Source organism: Ctenopharyngodon idella, chromosome 15 (assembly GCF_019924925.1).
Source record: "Ctenopharyngodon idella isolate HZGC_01 chromosome 15, HZGC01, whole genome shotgun sequence".
In the NCBI taxonomy this organism is placed as follows: Eukaryota; Metazoa; Chordata; class Actinopteri; order Cypriniformes; family Xenocyprididae; genus Ctenopharyngodon; species Ctenopharyngodon idella.
Window position 1 is genome coordinate 12,899,643 of NC_067234.1, and position 21,050 is coordinate 12,920,692.

The 21,050-nt window shown below is 37.5% G+C and overlaps 1 protein-coding gene across 3 annotated transcripts in view; it reads right to left on the minus strand.

The window, feature by feature from the left end:
• limk1a (LIM domain kinase 1a) overlaps positions 1-21,050 on the minus strand; it is a 66,423-nt gene that overhangs the window by 26,527 nt on the left and 18,846 nt on the right. The window contains exons 1-2 of one of the 3 annotated variants that reach the window (XM_051864059.1): positions 20,006-20,222; positions 3,892-4,030 (exon numbers count right to left, since the gene is read on the minus strand). In XM_051864059.1, the coding sequence (XP_051720019.1) occupies positions 3,892-4,030; positions 20,006-20,031 (165 nt within the window). In that variant the 5' untranslated portion in view covers positions 20,032-20,222. Of the gene's footprint in view, positions 1-3,891; positions 4,031-18,712; positions 18,904-20,005; positions 20,223-21,050 lie in introns of those variants that run through there. The other 2 variants (XM_051864058.1, XM_051864057.1) reach the window with 2 other exon arrangements.

Consider the following 21,050-nt stretch of genomic DNA (forward strand, 5'->3'; position numbering starts at 1 on the left):
CCAACTGGAAAGAGACCAGGCCGTGTTTACACCTGGTATTAAGATGCATTTTGTTCGATTGGATCACACGTGGACAACACTACATACAGGTGTAAACAGGGTCTAAAATGATTTGTAGCTTGTCCATTTTCTACCACTTCTAGTGGTAGTCGAAAATGCATTAGACCAGATTGCTTTCGTAGTGTAAACGTTCATGTGGTCGAATGCATTCGAAAATGTGATCGAAATGACCACCTACTCTCCGCCTACTGACCTAACGCCTACTGACCTAAACATTATAGGAAGCAAACTAGCCAGACAGGATTTAAACTTTGTCGGCTGAAGACCCAAGTTTGGTTTGAAGATGAAAAACATACCAAGCACAGTGTTCTCTCACCATTCCTTATTTCTAACACACACTCACAGCGTGTCGGCTGGTCTTGCCGCTGTCAGAGGAGAAACGAAAGCTGATTATCTCCAAATGTTTTTCTGTCGTCTTCGGTCATGTTCATATGTAATGTAAATTGCAGGAGCTTATTTCTTCCATTAGATCGAAAGATCTGAAAAACCCATACATTTACCCACCCATAGATCCTCCCCTCGAAAACAAATCAAGACAGAAGTGATTGAAGGTGGACAAAAGGAGACAGATTGAAACACCAGGTGTAAACGGGAACGTGTCTCCCTCATCTACTTGTGATCCAATTGACCAAAACACATCTTAATACCAGATGTAATCAGGGCCTTAGACGCACTGGAGGGATTATATCTCCTAGCTGGCCTGGAAACACCTTGGGGTCCTCCAGGAAGAGCTGGAGGACATTTCAGGAGCAGAATGTTGCTGGAGCTGAACTAAAAAAGTCCCTCCTGCCCAGACCTCTACTGCAAGAGATTCCATATTCAGTTTTGATCACTCTGTTAATGGAACATTAAAATACTTCTTCTATACATATTCTTGTAATGTAAAGTCTATATTATTATTGTTCGCACATCACTTCTCAAATTCTAAACTGGTAACAATTCATGTTAATGGCTATTGAGAAACAAACATGATTGTCTCTTTCTAGGTCAGTGCAGCAGTTCGTTATTGCAGCTTGTACTGCTGACCAGAATCTTCCTCTTCTTCTTCATAGGACCTGACGCACAGTCTACAGACCTGACCTTCATCTGCAGATGGGTCCTCAGAGTCTGCGGCATTCAATCCCCTAATGAAGATGTGTGTCTGTCAATCAAATGCAGGAAGTACATGCTGAGCCATCTTTAATTCACTTATCCCGAGCCTGGGGAGTTTAATTGTTGGGACTGCACTGCCTGAGGCAGTCTGTGTGTCACTAAATCACACAGCGTGCTCTCTGGAAACCAGAGAAAAAGCGAACAATTCAGATGCAGCCAGCACTGCGGCCAAAGCAGACCAGACGCTTTATATATAAAAACACAGACCGCAGATACTTTATAGTTCCATTAGGAGCACACTCACAGCAAGAAACTATTTCAGCAAAACCAAACTCTGGTTTTGACTAACATTGCAGAACAAGGGTCACTGTCCCATCGAGCAACATAGAAAACATGCTGTGAGAGAAACCAGATGACAGCATGCCGTGTGGTTGAAAGGTTTTATCATCCCCGCAAGCCGCCCTGTTGGCTGCACCTGCATTTTATAAGCAAAGTGTGTGGCCTGAACAACGGCTATAAATTCAACAGAGCTCAGACAGTGTCAATGTTGATGAGAGATAGCTGACATACAGGAGAGTGCAGTAACATTTAGTTTTAGGCAGCGAAAAAAGTATTTTATTTGCACTATTTTACTGTAAATAGCATCTATCGTTATTTGCACTTGGTATAGTATCTTAATATCGTTAGTATTTTACATTAAATGTGTAAACAGCGATAGATGAAAATAGTATTTTCTTTGCAGTCAAGTAGTAGTTAGATGCTATTAATACTTAGTGCAAATAGTGGCAGATACTTTTTGCACCATATTGTATTGTAGTATATTATAAAACAGTGCACTAATAGCAACATATTCAGTATATATGATTATATTTATTAAAATCATAAATGGATGCTGCTTTATTCTATCCCTAAAGTACTCCTCTATAGGGCTGTGACGGTAGACATGACAACCGCACCACCACCGCGGTCATGGAGTCTTACCGGCGGTAGTGTGGCGTATATATATATATATATATATTATATATATATGCTATATTTTTTAGCAATGACGGAAAAAATCTGCAGCCCGTCCGTCATTTTGACAGATTACTGAGGCTGATGTTGCTTGTAACTGTAATTCCCACCCCTTTCCAGTTGGTGGTGAGTGCAATCCAGTATGGCAGCAGAGCGCAAGTTCGGTCTCCAGAATAAAATGAAAACAATACACACAGGCGAGCACCCAGTTTAAGTCAATTTTATAATAATAAAGTTATAATACCTATACTTACTTACATAATTGAGTTTCTAATCCAGTTAGTTTTGTTTTAAATGGTTCGTTTTGTTATTTTTTTTTGCTGACTATAAGTTTATGGTCAACGACTGGCTTTTCTGAGGTATAATGTTACATGACAATGTTTGCAACACTTGATTGAACTGACGTAATACAGATTCCGGTAAGCTACTGTATCTTTCAACATATTTTTTGATTTTAATTCATGTTTATTACGTTCTGTACAGTAGTAAAGAGGAAAGGATGATCGCATTCACTCACGATCCTCGACAAGTGTTTAAGATGAAAAGTGACGCAGTCTTTGATCAACTTTCTTTTCATAATATAAATAAATGCATAGCCTATGCCTATTTGCTTATCCTGTAAGTTCGTGAATAAAAATGAAAATGTGGACGAAATCAGAAGCTATTAAATGTCTTATTAAAATTAAAATAATTGATTATGAAGGATTTTTTTTCGTAAACATGAGGAAGAAACACCTTAGTGGAGGTGAAATATCAGATTACACAGACAATGGCCTGGTCTGAAGCACAACACATATTTGTGTTATAGGAAACTATAACTAGGGCAAGTTTCAATCTGTTTGAATGGTTTCTTGAGAACAAACGATATGAATCGTCGCCATCACGCTCAGAAGGAAATACTGGTCATGTTATCATTTCGTATTGCTGAAAAGATGATAACAATCATTCTCATTTGCAGTTTCTTTTTGAAATCCAAAATGCATATTAGGAATGTTTGAGAATGTGTAGCCGCCCATTCACAGAGACACGCAGACTTCATATTTCGATATTAGTCATTTTATGCTTTAATCTTCACAGACACTAGTTCATATTTCCATCTGAATAAGTGTGCAGTCCAACTTTTGATTTAACAGTAAATTAAATTTTTGTGACTGGATTCCGTGATTCTGTCCACGTGTTCCACATCGCAGAAATCACAGAATATTAAGCATGTTGCTTTCCCAAATGCATGTTAAATTGACTCAAACTCAGAGCAGATGCAGAGTTGGAGTTCGTGTGGAGCATCTTTTACAAACCAGATGATAACCTGTATTAGACACAGACACACTATGCCAAGACTGGATGCAAACGAGTTTATATATGAGGGTTCAGGCACAATGAAGGAATTCAAAAGGTCATAAATCATTCAAATGATTCTTGTCAAATAAACAGCTCTTGCTCTTGTAGAAACACTAAATAATACAGCTAGCAGTGAATGCACTAAAACAAGAGGCCACACAAACTTTCCCTTCATTAACACTATCTCTAAATTATAGATAGCAGCTCTTTCATGAAAGCACACAGGAGTGCTGCTGATTTGCTTGTGTGAGATCCGGCAGCAGTAACTGTGTGAATGGAGCACTGCAAAAACGTGTAACTGGAGCGGCTGTGAGAAACCGTAGGACAGGCAGGATAGTGGGGTGAGGAGAGACGGCAGAGATACGGTTTCGGACGGTTTTGACTCACCATGATGAGTCCGGTGGTGATGGGCTCTGAACAGCCATGACACAACTCCCCGAATTTAGCCCAGTAGTCCTTCTTACAGAAGAGACGCCCGTCCTTCTCATAGTACCAGTGTGAGAGAGACGCCCCGCACTCACAACACCTGCAAATCAAACAACACAAACACAAGGTCAAAGGTAATCATTTTTAAAAACATGGTTTTTTATGTCGTATGTCTGCTCTTGTATGTTGATAGTGGCATTGTGATGAATATGAGTGCTAGTAAACAAGACATCAGACCGTGCATGCATGAGGTTGACCAACAAAATCCTAACTGAAATGGACCGACATCCAGAGAAATTCTGAGGTTTGCAACAGGGTACATTCACAATGAATGTCTCAAGTGACATTGCTTTTATAAATGGTTACTATCTTACTTACATGTAAATATTAAAGTGAAGATGATGAACAAATGACCAGGAAGAACAACAAATGAACATACAGTACACAAGAGTATACAAGCAAGTAGAGATTCACCGATAGTGATTTTACCAATAACAATAACTAGGTAGGCCCACGCTGGCCGATAACCGATTAATCAACTAATAGTTTTTAAAATGGATACTGAGTGAAAACAAATACAACACATAAATCACCTTGATCATTCATGTTAGTTCATAGTTCATTAACTAATGTTATTACACGGCTCTGTGGAATACTTGATTCTGATTGGTCAATGACACCATCCAGCGGTATGTTATTCCGAGATAACAACCGCTGAAAACAGATAACACAGGCTCATCCGGGTAACTTAAGTCTGCAGCGCTATACACTTGCTAGGAACGTTTTTTCCTTGTGGAAGTTTTGCATTTGGTGAGCTAATAAAATATTAAAACTCAGCCAAATAAATATTTTGTGTACAGTTATTTATGTCATGCGGTATTGCGGACACGCTCTCTCATTCATACAAACACAGTTGCTGCCTTTTCAGACTATTGTTTTGTTCACTGTAATGGATTGTAAGATTACAAACGGGTACGATTTTAAATCAGTTTTTATCTCAGATCAATATGTCTTATTCCCATAATTATTTATGTGGCAAAATGCTGTGTAATATGTGGTATGACTGTACTGTATCTCTTAAATGTCTGTCTAGTTTGAACTTGCCGCTTGCTAGCAACTGCTCTCTCCGCGGAAGCTTTGCGTAAATAAAATATTTCGACTTAAGTAAATAATTAGATATGAAATATTGATCTAAGTGGCAAGTAGCTGTGTAATAAGCGGGATAATGTACATCCAGCCGGTTGTTATCATAGAATAAACCACTTCAGGCGGATGCAAGGCTGATCCTTATCACCCTGTTGGGGTTTATTCTGCAATAACAACCAGCTGGATGTACATTATCCCTTACTTAAGAGATACAACTTTAAAAGGTAAAAAGGTATTAGTAAATGTTGAAACTAACAATGAACAATACTTTTATTAACCTTAGTTAATGTTACAGATGGACTCTTATTGTAAAGTATTACCATTTCATATAATCCAAACAGTCATGCTTAAAGATGGCCATATTTCAATTTCTACACAAAAAGACCATAGCATTGAAATTAGACACTTAAGTATATTTTATGTAGACTCTCACTCTATTTTAGAACACTTGATGATTATCTAATCAAAATAACAAAATATGTATTACAGTGACAATAAAAAAAAGAACTGAAATTGAATGCGTTTCTAATCTGTTTAAATCTGTTTCTCTCGGCTGCATGACTGTACAGTTTGCTTTCTCATGTCACTAGCTTTAAATATGCAACTTTGCTGCTTAACAAATACATAAAAGCAAACACATGGATATAAACTAAAGCAAATAGATGTAACAATCGTGACATTAAACATTTCGGTTGGATTTGCGTGTGCTTTTGTCACATGTTTTAACCGCTTGAGATACTACTAATGTTAGCGCCCTCTCAGCCTCGACAGCAAACATACTGCTGTTCTCCACTAATGCAGGATCTAGTCAACAAATTAATCACTTTATAATCATATGAAAACGTGTACTGTGTACATCCCATTTCATTGTCTAAACATTGTTTAAATCCGCATCTAAAGTGTCCTGCTACATGCAGCGCGCAGTCTTGTGTCAAAACAAACTCCACGAGGCGTCAGTGACATTTTTATTTTGCCTCTAGAGGTCGCTCTCGTACTGTATACCCTTCTGAGATGCTCCAGGAACACATGCAACCCGGAAAAACAATCGGTATGGATTTTTGCCGATAACTGATTGATCCAGCAATTGGTTATCAGTGCGATTAATCAGCAAAACTGATCAATCGGTCGACCTCTACAAGCAAGAGTTCATTGTTAGTTGCCAGCAGCACACACTCAAAATCAATGTTACTCATGTATGGAACAAAAACAACGCAACCTCTGCGTCTGGATACGCCCCCTACTGCTGATTGGCTACAAGTTTGTTGTGGTGCTTGGTCGATCCACTTTCAACAGCATTTTTCAGAAATCGCTTACTGCACCTTTAAGGTCACAAATTTTCATGAAAACATTATGCAAATCAAATCGATTAATGCAGTTCTTCAACAAGATCTGTGGTGTCATGTGAACTAATGTTAATAGTTGGTCTCTATGGGTGCTGTACAGTGACATACACTGTTACTGTGTTTTATGATGACTGAAACACTGGATTGACTGGTCAACTTCCACAACCACTGCTGTTTTATAATCTAACAACTGCAATTACATTAGCTGCCCACCATGGCACCATGTTGGGCAAGAAAAGCTGATGTTTTGTTTTTATAAAAATAAATCTCAGTAAGAAAATGTTTCAGCAGAGCTGACAGGAGACTAAGCGTATGCTAAACACATGAGCTTCAGCATGATGTCAGATGATCCATCATGTGTGTGTGGGGTCATAACAGCAGCCAGAGGCAGACATCTCACTGTCCTCTGGATTGATCTGATCAGAGCCTGAGGGACTCCAGCTCATTCGCGACCATCTGCCACTCAATGATCCCTACGAATCCATCATGCCCTCTGAACTGTGACAGGAGCTGAAAAACAGCCACCTCCTGATCTAAACCCTACAGCCGCATACCTCCATGTCAATGTATGTCAAGATAATATTTTGCCTTATGGCAAAAAGGGGTAAGTGAGTTGTTAATCAGTCCAACCATCAGTTCTAGTACAGTCTATTTTGCAAATCACCATCACATGAATGGAAATCAGCTGATCACAGTGAAGTAGAGGCAGTGTACTTCAGCATTACCTTCTCTCTTACACACCACAGGACCTAAATGAGAACACAATGAGTTCAAGGAAGGCAAGAAAGAAACTTTATGCACTGGAAGTTACCACTGAACACAGAAATGTGTTTATACTGTATTTTACAGTTATTACATTAATGTACTTGGCAAATGTTGTTATCCAAATTCACAGTGTCGAGTCGTTCCTGTATTTTCTCTCAAATTTTGCCTTATTTGTATGTGAGCCCCATCATAAAGAAACTGCCGTGAACTGAACTTGAAGCATCACTGTATTCATGTGCAACCAGGAAATGCATTTGTCCTCATAACAATGGACCATAGACTGGTGAGTAACCATGAAAAGGCTTCATTAAACCAATTCCTGTTCTTTCAATGCTCAGGCACAGGGCGGAGCTGATGTATGTGAATATGTGGCCACAATGAATGCACATAAAGTGGATTATTTTTAGAAAGAAGGAAGAACTGCACTGTTTCTACTGTACTCATCTGGGAAAGCCAAAGAATGCTGATGTGTCCCGTAATTTACCTGTCTTTAGGGAGAGAAGTATATGTTTCAGCTTGTTTATAATTCTTTATAATAGCATATGCAATGCTGATAATAACAGCGGTGAGAATGAACATCATTTCCCCTGACAAGATACAAATAAAGAATGAGCCACTCCTTACATTTTCATCAAAACAACCAACCAGCGTCATCTTCAGAGAGTTTGAGTGTTGTTTGTCCTCGATGATAGGATGTTTCTAAGGTGTTCTGCGTGGTCAGAGTGTATGCACATTGTGCGCCCGCCTATAGGTGCATTTTACTAATGCGCCCTTTAAATAACGAAAAAATACTGCACCATTGACTTTAGACCAGGTTTCATTTGGTCAGTGGTGCAGTCTATTTCAGTTGCCTCAAAATAGCAACACGCCAACAATGCGCCTGAACACACCTCATTTTCAGACCAGCACGCCCATGAGCAAACAAATGGGCGCGAGTGCATTTGCTATTTAAACAACATGGTGCTAGACGTGATAACTGTGTCAGGATGAAACTAGCAAAAAACACTTGTTGGGGCTGGCGTCGCATTGCGCCGGGTGTATGATAGGGCCCTGAGTTCGAAATTTTCGTATGCGTTTTTCCGTATTCGTCATCCTAAAAATTCCGATGAGTATTAATTAATCCGTTGCGAAAAAATTTGCAAAACAATACAAAATGGAGTCTTCAAGCAGTGAGGATGATTTTATTCTCCTCTCTCTTCTTAAAAAGACAAAAAGAAAGAGGAAAAAGTGGCTCCATCCAATCCTGAGATTGCGTAGAGAGGAAGGAGAGTTCCACCTCCTTATCAAGGAGCTGCGGGATTATCTCCAGTCCCTATCATCCTGTTTCCAAACTGTTCCGCAATCATCTACCACAATCTGTCTTCATATTCTGTCTCTTTGTATTCCGCACTTTGTTTGTCATACAGTGGTTTGTACTGCGAGACCAAGTGGTCAACTTGTCAGACGCCATTCTGGATTTTGGCGTTCGCTTGTACGGTGGCTCTAAATGGTCAAAACACCTCTCAAAATGTTTGCTACGGATGCGAAAAACGCATAAAATTTAACCCGATCCGAATTTTTTTATGACAGACGAAAGTTACGGAGGCAAACGTGTTTGACACAACGTGAGGTTGTTTTTATTTTTAACATCAAGAATTTCAGACTCACTGCAAGGACGTTAAGCCTGTCCACCAGGCCCAAATCTGATACAGTAAGTGTGAGGAATCACAGAGTTGTGGGGGGTTGTGCCAAGGTTTGATCAAATCACTAAGCAATAGTAAGAGTGAAGCAAACAAACATCGGCCTGAATGAAAGTGAAGTGTTTGTCAATGGAGGACTGGCCATTAGACTGATGAAACCAATCCGGTCCAGCAGACGTGGGGGATGCTGGGTAATCCATGATGTGTGATCCCCAGGGCTCTGTTATCAGCCTCTAATGATGAAAGCAGAGACTGACAGGATGCTGTTAATCATTCCCTCTATCTGTCTGACTTCACTGCAGTCTCGGATCTCCCCCATCTCCCTCCCAACATCTCTCAGCATCATCTCTATGACTAAAGGGAGGAAACACTTCATTAAAGCAGATGACCACTCCGTTCAGTGCCCATCTGCTGATCCCAGCCTTGAGTCAGGAAACCAAAACAAATACCAAACAGTAATATGGCATCACCGCGCCATTTGGACGTGGCACCATCCCAGAGGATTCCGTTCATATTTCAGGAAAACAGTTATGTTGCAGTTAGGTTTCATTAATCAACTCTCAATTTGTCTCCAATGTTTCTTATGAGAAATAACAGCAGGCAAAATAATTGACAGCCTGGAAGAATTTGTTCTGAATTGAGTTCATATTGAGATCTCTGATTTTATAACCTGGTTTAGATCAGGTTCAGTGGATTCACACCGCTTACTAAACATTCTCAGAGTTTGATCCAGAGTGTATGATTAACTATGGAGCTTGAGCAAAAGAAAGTGTGACATCTGCAGCGAACAGCCAATCACACGAAACAGTTTGATTCGATCTGCTGAAGACTAAAGCTGGGGACATATTTAACGACTAGCAGAAAAAAGACTGAACTCAACACACTTAAAGACTCCATCCACTGGAGCAGATTTTAGTCTTTGACAGTCAGAGATAAGCACAAACCTAACGTCTGAGTCAGTCCACTACACAACACACAACGTTTGGTGAGTCACGACGACGGGACATTCTGCCGAACTCAAATGAGAAACAAACAAGGATGTCAACACAGCTACCGCTACTTATTTGTAGTTAAACATTACGTCCTGTTATGTTGAGTATGGCTAATAATTTCCACTGTGTTCTTATCGAATTTATGCTTGAAATTATTTTTGTGTGGAGAACTACTTAAGAAAATATTCAACCCAAATTTCACTGTAAAAAATGGCCGTGATTTTAACGGTAAAAGGCTGTAAAAATGCTACGGTGCAATTGGTTTAAAGAAAGTTTCCGTACTATATATGGTGAATAACCGTAACAGATCTAATGGTACATTTAATGTAATTTTACAGTAAAATACCGTTAAATTTACAGTTTTTGGAAGTGAAAAACAACAAGTCATTGTATAATTTACAGTGAAAAACTGTAAATTGACGTCTCACAATTCCCTGTGTGACACTTCATTATTGATGTATTTTCGTTTCATAACTGTTTGTTCTTAGTTTTTCTTATTTTTTTCTAATTGGTTATGTACATTAGGGTTTTATGTTACATCTAATGTTGTTAAATTAATGTTTATTGCATTTTTAAATTTCATGTGTGTTACCATGATGTTGTTTAGTGTGTGTGTGTGAATGATACTGTGTGCACCTTCTATATATTAGTGTTGTTCTTCTCAGCTTGTGGAAACGCTGCTCGTGATGAGCTTTGATTCATCATGTGTCTCATCACCACTGTGATTGGTGGTTGTCAGTGTGTTACAAAGATACAAAACAGATATTAGTATTTCATTAGGTTGGTAAATTAACATTATATCAGTTAATGAAATATGATTTTTGCAGTAAATTTAACAGATTTTTTTTTTTTTTTTTTTATGTTGCTACCATATTTTTTACAGTAAAGTTCTGGCAAACACAGCTGACGGTTTTTTACCGTACATTTTACAGGGATTTTTTTTACAGTGTAGAAATTATGGTGATTGATTGTAAGAATGATAAATGCATGTTGATGCCACAAGTTCATCAACAAATATGTTTCTCTTTCACATTTTCTTTTTCCCTTTATATCCTCAATAGACACATTTCGTTCTGCAGTTTGTTCGTTTAATTTCGTTAATTAAAACATTTCTAGTGCTGTTTTTCAAGCAATACTGTAGACTGTTATTCTCAAATCATGAATTAAAAACAAATTGGTTTGTTCTGAGCAAAAACACTCTGAAACAGAAGTCATTTAAAATTTTATTTGTATATTTTAATTTTCATTTTATCAGTCTACAGTAAATGTACAATATGCTATATAAAGGGACAACACTGAAACTCTGAAAGCATGACTTAATTTGACAGAAGAGCTGCAGAGATATTCAAGGCACTATTTCCTCATCATATTTCCTCAAATATTTTAGATATAATTAAAGTGTATATATAAAATTATTTTATTTACAAATGTCATGTTTGTGATATGCGTGTGTCACTTTGAGCAATCACTTTTTTCTCAGCTGATTGGTCCAGTTTGGTTTGCGATCTCTTGCCCAGAATAAAACCTGCTTCTGATCAGTATAGCTATACAGCGCTTGTTACCTTACCAGGGTAGCCACTGAAACCAGCTTCATGAAAAAGGTCATCTATTCTAAACAACATGCTATTGAAAATGTTAACAGTGGCAATTTATAATTGTTCCAGTGAACTAGTAAATAAACAACACCTAAACCAGAGTTTAAAATGAATACATTTATGCAAAGTTGACTCAATTGTCATTTTTTGTTCTCCATTTGAAAATATTAGACTTTGTCAATTTATTTTGCCTATTGTTAATATTATTGTTGCTGCTGTTGTATTTTTTTTATATATTATTGATGAAATTTAACAAAAACAGAAGTAAAACATGAAATAAATACTGGTTCTGCATATCAGTTAACAGACATAAAAACATACAAATTATCCGAATCGGTTATAAAACAAAAAAATAAATAAATAAATCTTGGTTGATTTCTACACACAACCCTTTTGTTAGCATTAGGAATATGACCATGGTTAATAACGTTTAATTCCAACGATCTCTTTAACATTTACCATAGTAAGCAAAATTACAGTAAAATACGTTTGAATACTGGATCTAATTCAACAGTACAAGCTTTGATAATAGTTCTGTCATTTTAATGTGATGATGACAGAAGTGAAAAATACTCAGTTCCCACAGATTTATTCTAGTCACAGTAACTGTAGTTACTACAGTGTTGTGGTGGAAACTATGGCAACACTGAGTAAGAGATGAAGTAAAGAGGGAAAGGAAAGATAAGGACTGATAACACAACATTTCCTCATTCCTTTACACATACAAACATTGCGTCAGTTTTATGGCTGCGCTCTTCAGCGGTTGATGTTGCCGTTACCTTCAGTGGGACATTACAGTGCTGCTCCATCAACAGAACCTTCTGATGATCCCTCAAACTGAATGTGAGCTTGTGATTTTCAATGACAGTGTATCAGCATTGAAAAGGCCAACTGTGTAAGAGTATCAGTTTCACTTTGACTCACCATGTAACCACAAATACACATGTATGCCCCACCGGGGAAAGTTCTCAATTTGTCACAAAAGCTCAAAGGATTTGGAAATAAAACCACCCATTTACAGTAATCATTCTACAAAAAAAAAAAAAACAGATTTTTACATTATCTGAAGACAAAGTGTGTGATTTTTGCCTGTGCAACACTCACCGGTGATCACCCGCATAGCCATGTGGTTACCAGTATGAGGCCATTGACGGAATTTTCCAGCTATCAGTGTTTTCACTGTTATACGGTAGGGGGCGCTACTACACATCTTCTGAAAGAGTACAGAATCTCCGGATCAAAACACAGTTGAAGAAGAAGCAGAAACAAGCGAAGATTGCTTACGCTCATGTAAAATAACGCGATCATTGACATTAAACAGCATATAAATCTAAATCGCCTAACTTTACTGAATGAAATGATGACCCCAGGACGAGGTACAGGACTGTGAAGCTTTGCGGGTGTTGATGGACTCGATCTATTCCAGCTGTGTTTTGATCATCGTTCTGAATCTCATCCGGCCGAAGCCCTTGACAAAAACTGCTGTGTTAGAGCTTTTGTAATACGAGGAAAGGTAACGTGAAGACTACAAGTGACATTTTAAGTACATGTCGTTCATTTGTATTATATAAGATTTTCATACTGCTAGTCTGCAATCCCAGTCATTTTTAACATATCTAAAATCAGCTCTAAAAACTTCATTAGCATAAAAAAGTACATGACAAGAGTACTGGGAATGAGGACACCTTTACAGCATATGAAGCTCAGATTTACAAGACTTCAACTTAAATCACACAACACACGTCCTATAAGAACACTGATTTTCAACAGTAAAAACATGGAACCTGTTCATTCTGGGTGGTTCTTACATGTCACACATTGATTCCAAAAAAAATAAAATAAAATAAAATAAAATAATAAAAATGTGAAGACAAAAATTAAAAATGTTTTCTATTGAGAAAAAAAAATTCACACTGAATACAAAATCGGCCACAGCCACCATATCGGTATCAGCCGATATATGTTCATTTTTAATGTTATCGTTATCGGCCTGATAAAAAAATTTGGCTGATATATTAAAGCCGATATATAATAGATTATTTCCTTCAGCTGAGACACTTCAGATGCCCACTGTTCTCCAAGATGGTTATGAATTGCTTGATCTATGATTGAAAATGACTTCAAAAAGGAAAATACAGTGCAACGTACAGCGCAAGTCTGTCATAAAGGCTACATAAAATTAGAACGAGGCTTTTAATGGTGAGACCTTTGTCTTTGTAATCAGGCTTTCAAAAATTATATAATTTTTTTTTTAATTTAGATTTATCGGCCAATATTATCAGCTGCTTATCGGTTTTCTAATATAAAGAATTATCGGTATCGGGCAAAACCTTCATATCGGTGCATCCCTAAATACAATCCAAATTAATTTGCTTAATTTGACATTTTTGTGAATTTATTTGATTAATTGTCCGTGTTTATTCATTGGAATATTATTATTGAAAGAAATATTGGGTATTGAATTATTATAATTTTGGGTATTGTAATTATTATATATTTGTAATTACATTTCCAGGCTTGTCATGTTGTTGGATGTTGTCATTATTAGTTTTATTCATTTAATATTAGTAGTTTAAAAGAGAAGATTTTCGTGTGAAAGAAAGACTGACATGAAAGTGATGCAAGTGACTCGCATCCTTTGTGTAATTGTCTAATTCTGATCAATGGCTGAATAAAAAAAAAAAAAAAAAAAAAAAAAGCCAATTACGATGAACCCTGGGAAAAGTGACCTCCCTGCACCAGTCCTCAGGAATCATGAGGCAGTTTTTCCTTTTATCACTTCAGCAGAGAAACAAGGAGGAGGGAAATACTGGGTCACTGTCACCACAACAACAGGAATCCTGAATATGTGGTTGAGTTACAGTTCAGATTACAATGGATCTTTGTTTGAAATTTAATAATAAAAAATTAAGAATAAAAAAAAATACTCAGTATGTTAAATACATATCCATGTAGTAATGCAATCTAGTGACAGATAAAAACATGCTTTATCTCAACTGATTATTTTCTCTCTTTATTTGGAACTTGATGGCCATAAACCAGATGATCAGATTCTTCTTCTTATCAGCTCAAATCAAACCTTCACTATAAGAACAGAGCATGTTTTGTCATGTTGTGTGCTGCTCTCAGTGTCTCTTTAACAGTATTAGGCGTGTTTCGCATTTTGGGGGTGTCTTGTGGGAATCGTTTTGCATGCCAGCGCTTTCTTTGTGCTTACTAAGCCCTTCCCAGAATGCCGTGCTCTGGTGCTAATTCTGTCAGTCTGCAGAAAGAATGAACTGCCCTCATAGTTGAGCCGAGACGTAAATGATCCCACAGAAGAAAAACTTCAGCAGACAAGAAACATTTCACTGAGGCCAGAAAGAAACTGAAACAAAGTCATTTGAACCAAGCAGCCCTTTCCTAACCCAGCAGAGAGTGTGAGGAGGAATCATAACAATCATTATAAACTCAAACGCAGTGTTCATAAGCATAAAACAAAAGACAGACGGCAGCGGATACGACACATCGCATCAGTGACACTCACAGTGTCAAATCCAGACTGACACAAGCTTATTATCAGTGTCCGCCACCACAGGACAGGCCTTGTTTTTAGAGAATTCAGTGTCTGTTTCTGCCATAGACCGTAAAAAAAAGATGAACAGTGCGTCTATGCTTCCTTCCACTGTAGAAAAATGAAGACAAAATATCCCTGGAATGGTCAATCAAGCACAGCTGTCAACCATGACGTTACAACCTGTTTTTATAGCATCAAACTAACTAACACCAAACTTACTGGAAAAAAGAACACTTGAACATACGTCAGCATGAAAAGAACTACCTAAAATGAAAAAAAAAATCTCTCCCAAATAATGTTGCAAACTATACAGGGAACCCTCTCATTTGGTACACTACAATATTAGAGGTTACAATTAACAGCAGAGGTATTATATTCAGCTGCTGTTTATTTTCAGATATAATAATTACACTCAAATAAAAACTGAAATGTATAAAACTTAGTATCACATAAGGTAGTTTTCATAAGCATTTGTCTTCATGGCAAATTTGCACAAACATAATTAACAGTAAATAAGCTCCTCTCTAGTGTTTTTTTATATGTAGTATATGTATGTGACATATTGTTCACAAGCAGTTTTATTGACGTCTTTCCGCGGTTGAAACACAAAGTGATTACATGAGACATTCTGGTAAGTTGTACAATATATTTCAACATACCTCTGATGGTCATTCATGTTTTTCGAGATATAACTTGTACTGAAGAGGAAGAAAAGACTCGCGCTCTGAGCTGCTGCCTGAACTGAGGCATTACAGCATTCTGACACATCACATTTAAGAGTGTCAAAACGCCATTTATTGTTTGAATTTCATGATAAAGTGGACAGTTGTTTCAGTTGAAAACTGAAACTTTAATTATTATCAGAAGTAATAAAGCACAATTTTTTTTGCGATTATTGGATGGGAGGCGCTACAAATAATATTTGATGTAGGAAAAAAAAAAACGCAGACCTGGCAACCCTGGCTTGAACTATGGGTGATTCATAGGGTCAAAACAAGCCTGCTTTAACATCACTATTTGTAAACTGTTAATGCATTAAAATTCAACACAAGAGTGATTTTCTTCACACACACAGTATGTATGAGTTGCAGTCTGAACATGTCTTTCCGCACCCTTTTGATTGACAGGATATAATTGGCCCTGACTATCGGCAGTTTTTAAACAATCGGCCGATGGCTGATAGTGATAATAATAGCTTTTATCGGCCGATACCGATTGTTAGCCAATACATCGTTGCATCTCTAATAAAAACGAGACAAAAATGATAGAGAGGGACGATTTGGGAAGATATCCAGTCAGGACTGCTGTCCTGTGTGTGGAAGATGCGCACATTTGAAGTGTAACGTGTGATCTAACCGAGGTGTAAAACGCGGCGCTGTTGCACACTCTACAGGCTCGCCAGCAGCATTTCAGACTGCTTCGCAATTAATGAATAGTGCACATTTATGCCAAGCAATTGCTTATAAGCTAATGTTGATGAATTATGACAATGTTTTTACTACACAATGCTTATCCGGTAATATGTTTTAGATGGTTGTAAGAATGCATATTTTAACTTAAATGAGCAGCCTGATACAGTGCAGACTGCAGACATTTCAGAATAAGAATCAGTGTATTTCGGGATGGTTTATAATTATTATTTTTTCCTGGTTATTATTGTTATTTTGTTTACACAAACTGTATTTAATAGTTTCTAAGCTTTAGCTTAACCTGATGTACTAAAATAACTAAAACAGAAATAAAAACTATAGACATTTAAAAGCAAAAACTAAAAAGACAAACACAAAAAATTACTAAAACTTTTAACTAAAGTTACAATGAAAGCAGAAAAACTAAAAATCAAATCGAATCAAAATTTTAAACAAAAAATATAATAGTACCTCAATGATAAGTGTGGCTGTCCCTGACAAGTACTGAATTGAGCTCTCTTTCGTGTCTTTTTGCACTTGAACGGTCAAAAACCATCCGCTTGTAAAATAAACAGTTTGGAGAATATCAAATGTATATCAGTGTATTGGATCTGTGTATGTTAGAGAAATGTTTACTTAATGCATTACAATTTAACTAAATTAGATTTTAGTCGACTAAAACTAGACTAAAACAATTTCCGATGACTAAAATATGACTAAAACGAAATGGCATTTTAGTCAAAAGACTATGACTAAAACTAAATCAAAACACTGCACTGTAACAAGAAGTTGTGTTCACATCTGTCAGCTGTCATTCTGTCATCAGAAAAACAGAGTTCTGGTCCGGTGATAATTGACTCAGTGAAGAAAGTACATGGATAGTTTGAGGATTTCTAGGTGTTGCATTTTATGTCACATTTTTATTAATCTTGATTTGATTTCTCACAACTTGTGTGTTTTGAACTGCGGCGGAAGAATGCGTATCCGTGCACAGAAGATCAACGGCCAAGGTCAGGATTTTTGTTAAATAATACATTAAATTTCAGTTCATTTTTCACCAAACCCTATCGTATACCTCCAGCACACGTGGAATATATTAATTTTCATTTTTGGATGAACTATCCCTTTAAGTCACGTTTCTTTGAAGTGTGAAGCAAAGCATCAAGATATGCAAGATAGTTCTCTAGGACTAGAAATAAGCTGTAGATTTTGGCTACAATAAGTCTACACAATTCTGTTAATATTGCAGCTTTTTGAGATGTAAAAAAATGTAAAAAAATTTACAGTAAAATGACAATAACAAAAAACCTTGTGTGAAGTCACATATGATTATATTGCAAAACTCTACATATATCAAGATATTGCAGTACTCTAGCGGTTTAACAGGATTTCACACACACAAATGAACTGTGTACTCGTTGCGGGTAACATTTCCTAACCGCTAGCAGTTGACCCTATTGCTGTCCATCTGCGCATGCGTCTGCTCTCCTGCTAGAAGCCAAACACGGTGAGGACAGTTCTTACATTCACACACACTGCACAGTACAGCACAGGTCAGTGAAATCACAACTAAATGCAGTCAAACGTAACCATGCTGCTTTGGCTCATTGGTTAAAGTGCTTTTTTATTTTTTTGGCAAGACATAAAAACTTCATTATGGTGACACACATTGATCAGTATTTATGAATTATTGTTTATAGTATGAAAACCCTAATAAATAAGCTCATCAGCTTATGTCAGAATTGCAGTGTCAGAGCAGCGCAAAACTCTCTGATGTTGTCCAGATGTGAGACTCCATCAGCATAATGTAAACACTGACTTATTGACTAGTCCTACTATTCTGGATGACTAGTTGATTAGTAGAAATGAGTAGTCATGAAAGAAAAAGCCACCCACAGGTTGAAAAAGAACACTGCCACTGACGAACTTATGAAACTAGTTATCAGACGGTTGATAAAGAATGAAGTTACACTGCAGTTCTGTATCAAAAAACAATTCAAGGGTTTAGAGACACAATCATCAGACACAACCACATCTAACTGAAACACTGGGGGAAAAAACAGAAGTGAAACTACAGGCGACACACACATCCTTCCTAACTGACCATCAGATGCACAAATCATAAGAAAAATGACTTCAACGAAAAAGATTCAATAAAAATGACGTGTTTTGTTAACATAATCCCACACAATCCGATTTCACATCAGCACCAAGAATGTGAATGCAAAAAAAGAAAAAAGAAAAAAAAAGAGCACTAAACAAAGGGAGTTTGTGTGAAGGTCACTGTCCAGACTTACTTTCTGCCTTTAACTCGACGGTAGCGCTGGTTTCTGCAGGAGATCATCTGCCTTCGGAGCGCTCGCACCGTCTGATGGGCTTCAGGAGGATCGCTCATGTCTGAACACTGCTTGTCTAAAAAGAAGCGCGTGGCTCTGCTGCTTAGCTGCATTCTGGGCTGTGGTGTGATCGTTTCCTGTGCTATGATACTCACGCTTCCTTGGGAGCCACTGTGACCCCGTGACACCAGCTCTCTAACAGCAAAACTTCCTGTCTCTCTACAGCACTCACTACAAGCACCAAAATAGCAATCATGATTGTATTGGACAGTGTACCACTGTAATTAGAGTTGTCAAACATACCAGTGGTACAGGCTGTATTCCAGATGCTGGTTTCAGATGCTTTCATTCGTGTTTGTGTGAGCATTCTGAGCTTCAAAGGTTTCTTTTTACAGTGTGTTTTTACTGTTTTACCACAATGGTATCGCTCTTTACAACATCGGACACACAACGGTAATTAATGATTAGCCTTTTGCTTGACTATGTTATCAAACAGCTAAAAATGGTGTTGCTAATGTTACACAAACCATGTTCACGTTCGCCATCTCAAGAGTCAGACAGCTGCCTTCTAACAATCAGCATCCTTACAAACACTTTGAACAACTCAGAACGTCAGTGGAGAAAGGCATATAGTTCATCATAACATCGTAATATACATCATACACCCGCTATATTGTTAATTCTACATGATTTTTCATATAAACAGAAAAATATACCAGGATAACCTGGCTTCTCTCAAGACTCCCTTGCTAGTTCGCTGTTAATGATATGCTAAAACTCACCGGCACGTTGTCGCAATTGGTTACAAGGTAGTTTGTGACGTCAGAAACATCAGTGATTTCAAACCGCGAGTCTTTTTTTCACTGCAGTTTTAAGGAGAAAATACTCAGCAATGGTGTTGACTTTTGAATTTGCACATGGACACATTATAGACATATAAACAACATTAAAAACTTGATTTTCACCAAACAAAAAAAAAAAAAAAAAAAAGTACTTAACAACAGTTTTTACTCTGGTACCGAAAGTGGCACAGAGAACCTCGGAATTTTACAGGTATAGGTACAGACTAATGAAATTTTGAAGGTCATTCTTTAAAGGTCCTTAGAGTGCCATTTAAAAACCCAACATGGTCTCATGAGTATTCATACATATTTTTCATAAAGTTTTGTTCTTAATTTTAATTCACCATGGTACTGCCACAGAACTAATACATGTTTAATACTTGTTTTGTTTATTCAGTCAAATTCATCTTACCTTCCTCTGCGATGCCAGAAAGCCATCAGATTGTTCGATTTATCCCCACAAAATAGACGTTGAAATCCTGTCTGACTGTCAAATGAAATGTGTCTGAATGACACTGAAGCGGTAGTTCCTCAGACTGGTTTCAGGTCAGCTGATCTGACCTGCACTGAGCTTTAGTGCACAACACACCACTGACAGTAAAAAAGCACCTGCCTGTCATTCCCTCCTGTACTTCCCCAGCTATGACAGCAAGCACTCTAGATCAGGCCAGAGACGTCCTCATTTTTTTTTTTGCGTTAGTGTCCGTTAGGATTGGCAATGAAGAATCGGTTCGGTTTCATCAATGCAGACGGAAGACCGTTCTAACATACTGTTAAAAGTGTTTCCTGTACCACTACTGTGTATTTGAGAGTTTGCAGTCTGATTCAAATATGATGAGAGAGAGAGAAAGACAGGCATGCACAGACAATAAATATTAGACAACATACATTTCTTTAATACTGAATACAGAAATACATACAGCTCCTGTTGTGGTCCAACTGACAATAGAATGACTGTTATGAACAGGTTCTTCTTAATTTATCATGAAAGTAAAAAAAAACAAAAGCAAGCTTTGAACTTGTGAGTAATCGGTTGAAATCAATCTAAGGAATCATTCGTTCAATCTGTCACAGTCATTCTTGATTTACTTCCATTAACATCATCATCTAACTACGATGGCTTTAGGTTTTCGATCCTGATGATTTATTTTTAGCGTTGAGGCGCAACCTCCTGTGATGATGTGGATGAATGGGGCGCAGCAGATGTTTGTGTTCTCTTGCTCATGCAGAGCTGCTGACTCACTGCACTCATCCAGGAGTCTCATCTCCATAAAACAAGTTTATGATTGATGTTTCAAGAGTAACAGGGTCTCTGTGTGCACTGATATTCTCATGCCACTTTCCCAGCAGTGCAGATGGAAACTACATTCATTTAAATGCTGTTTTTAACTATGGCAATTACCACAGAGCAGCATTACAGGGGTTTGGGCTGAAACCCTTTCGGGAACAAAAACAAG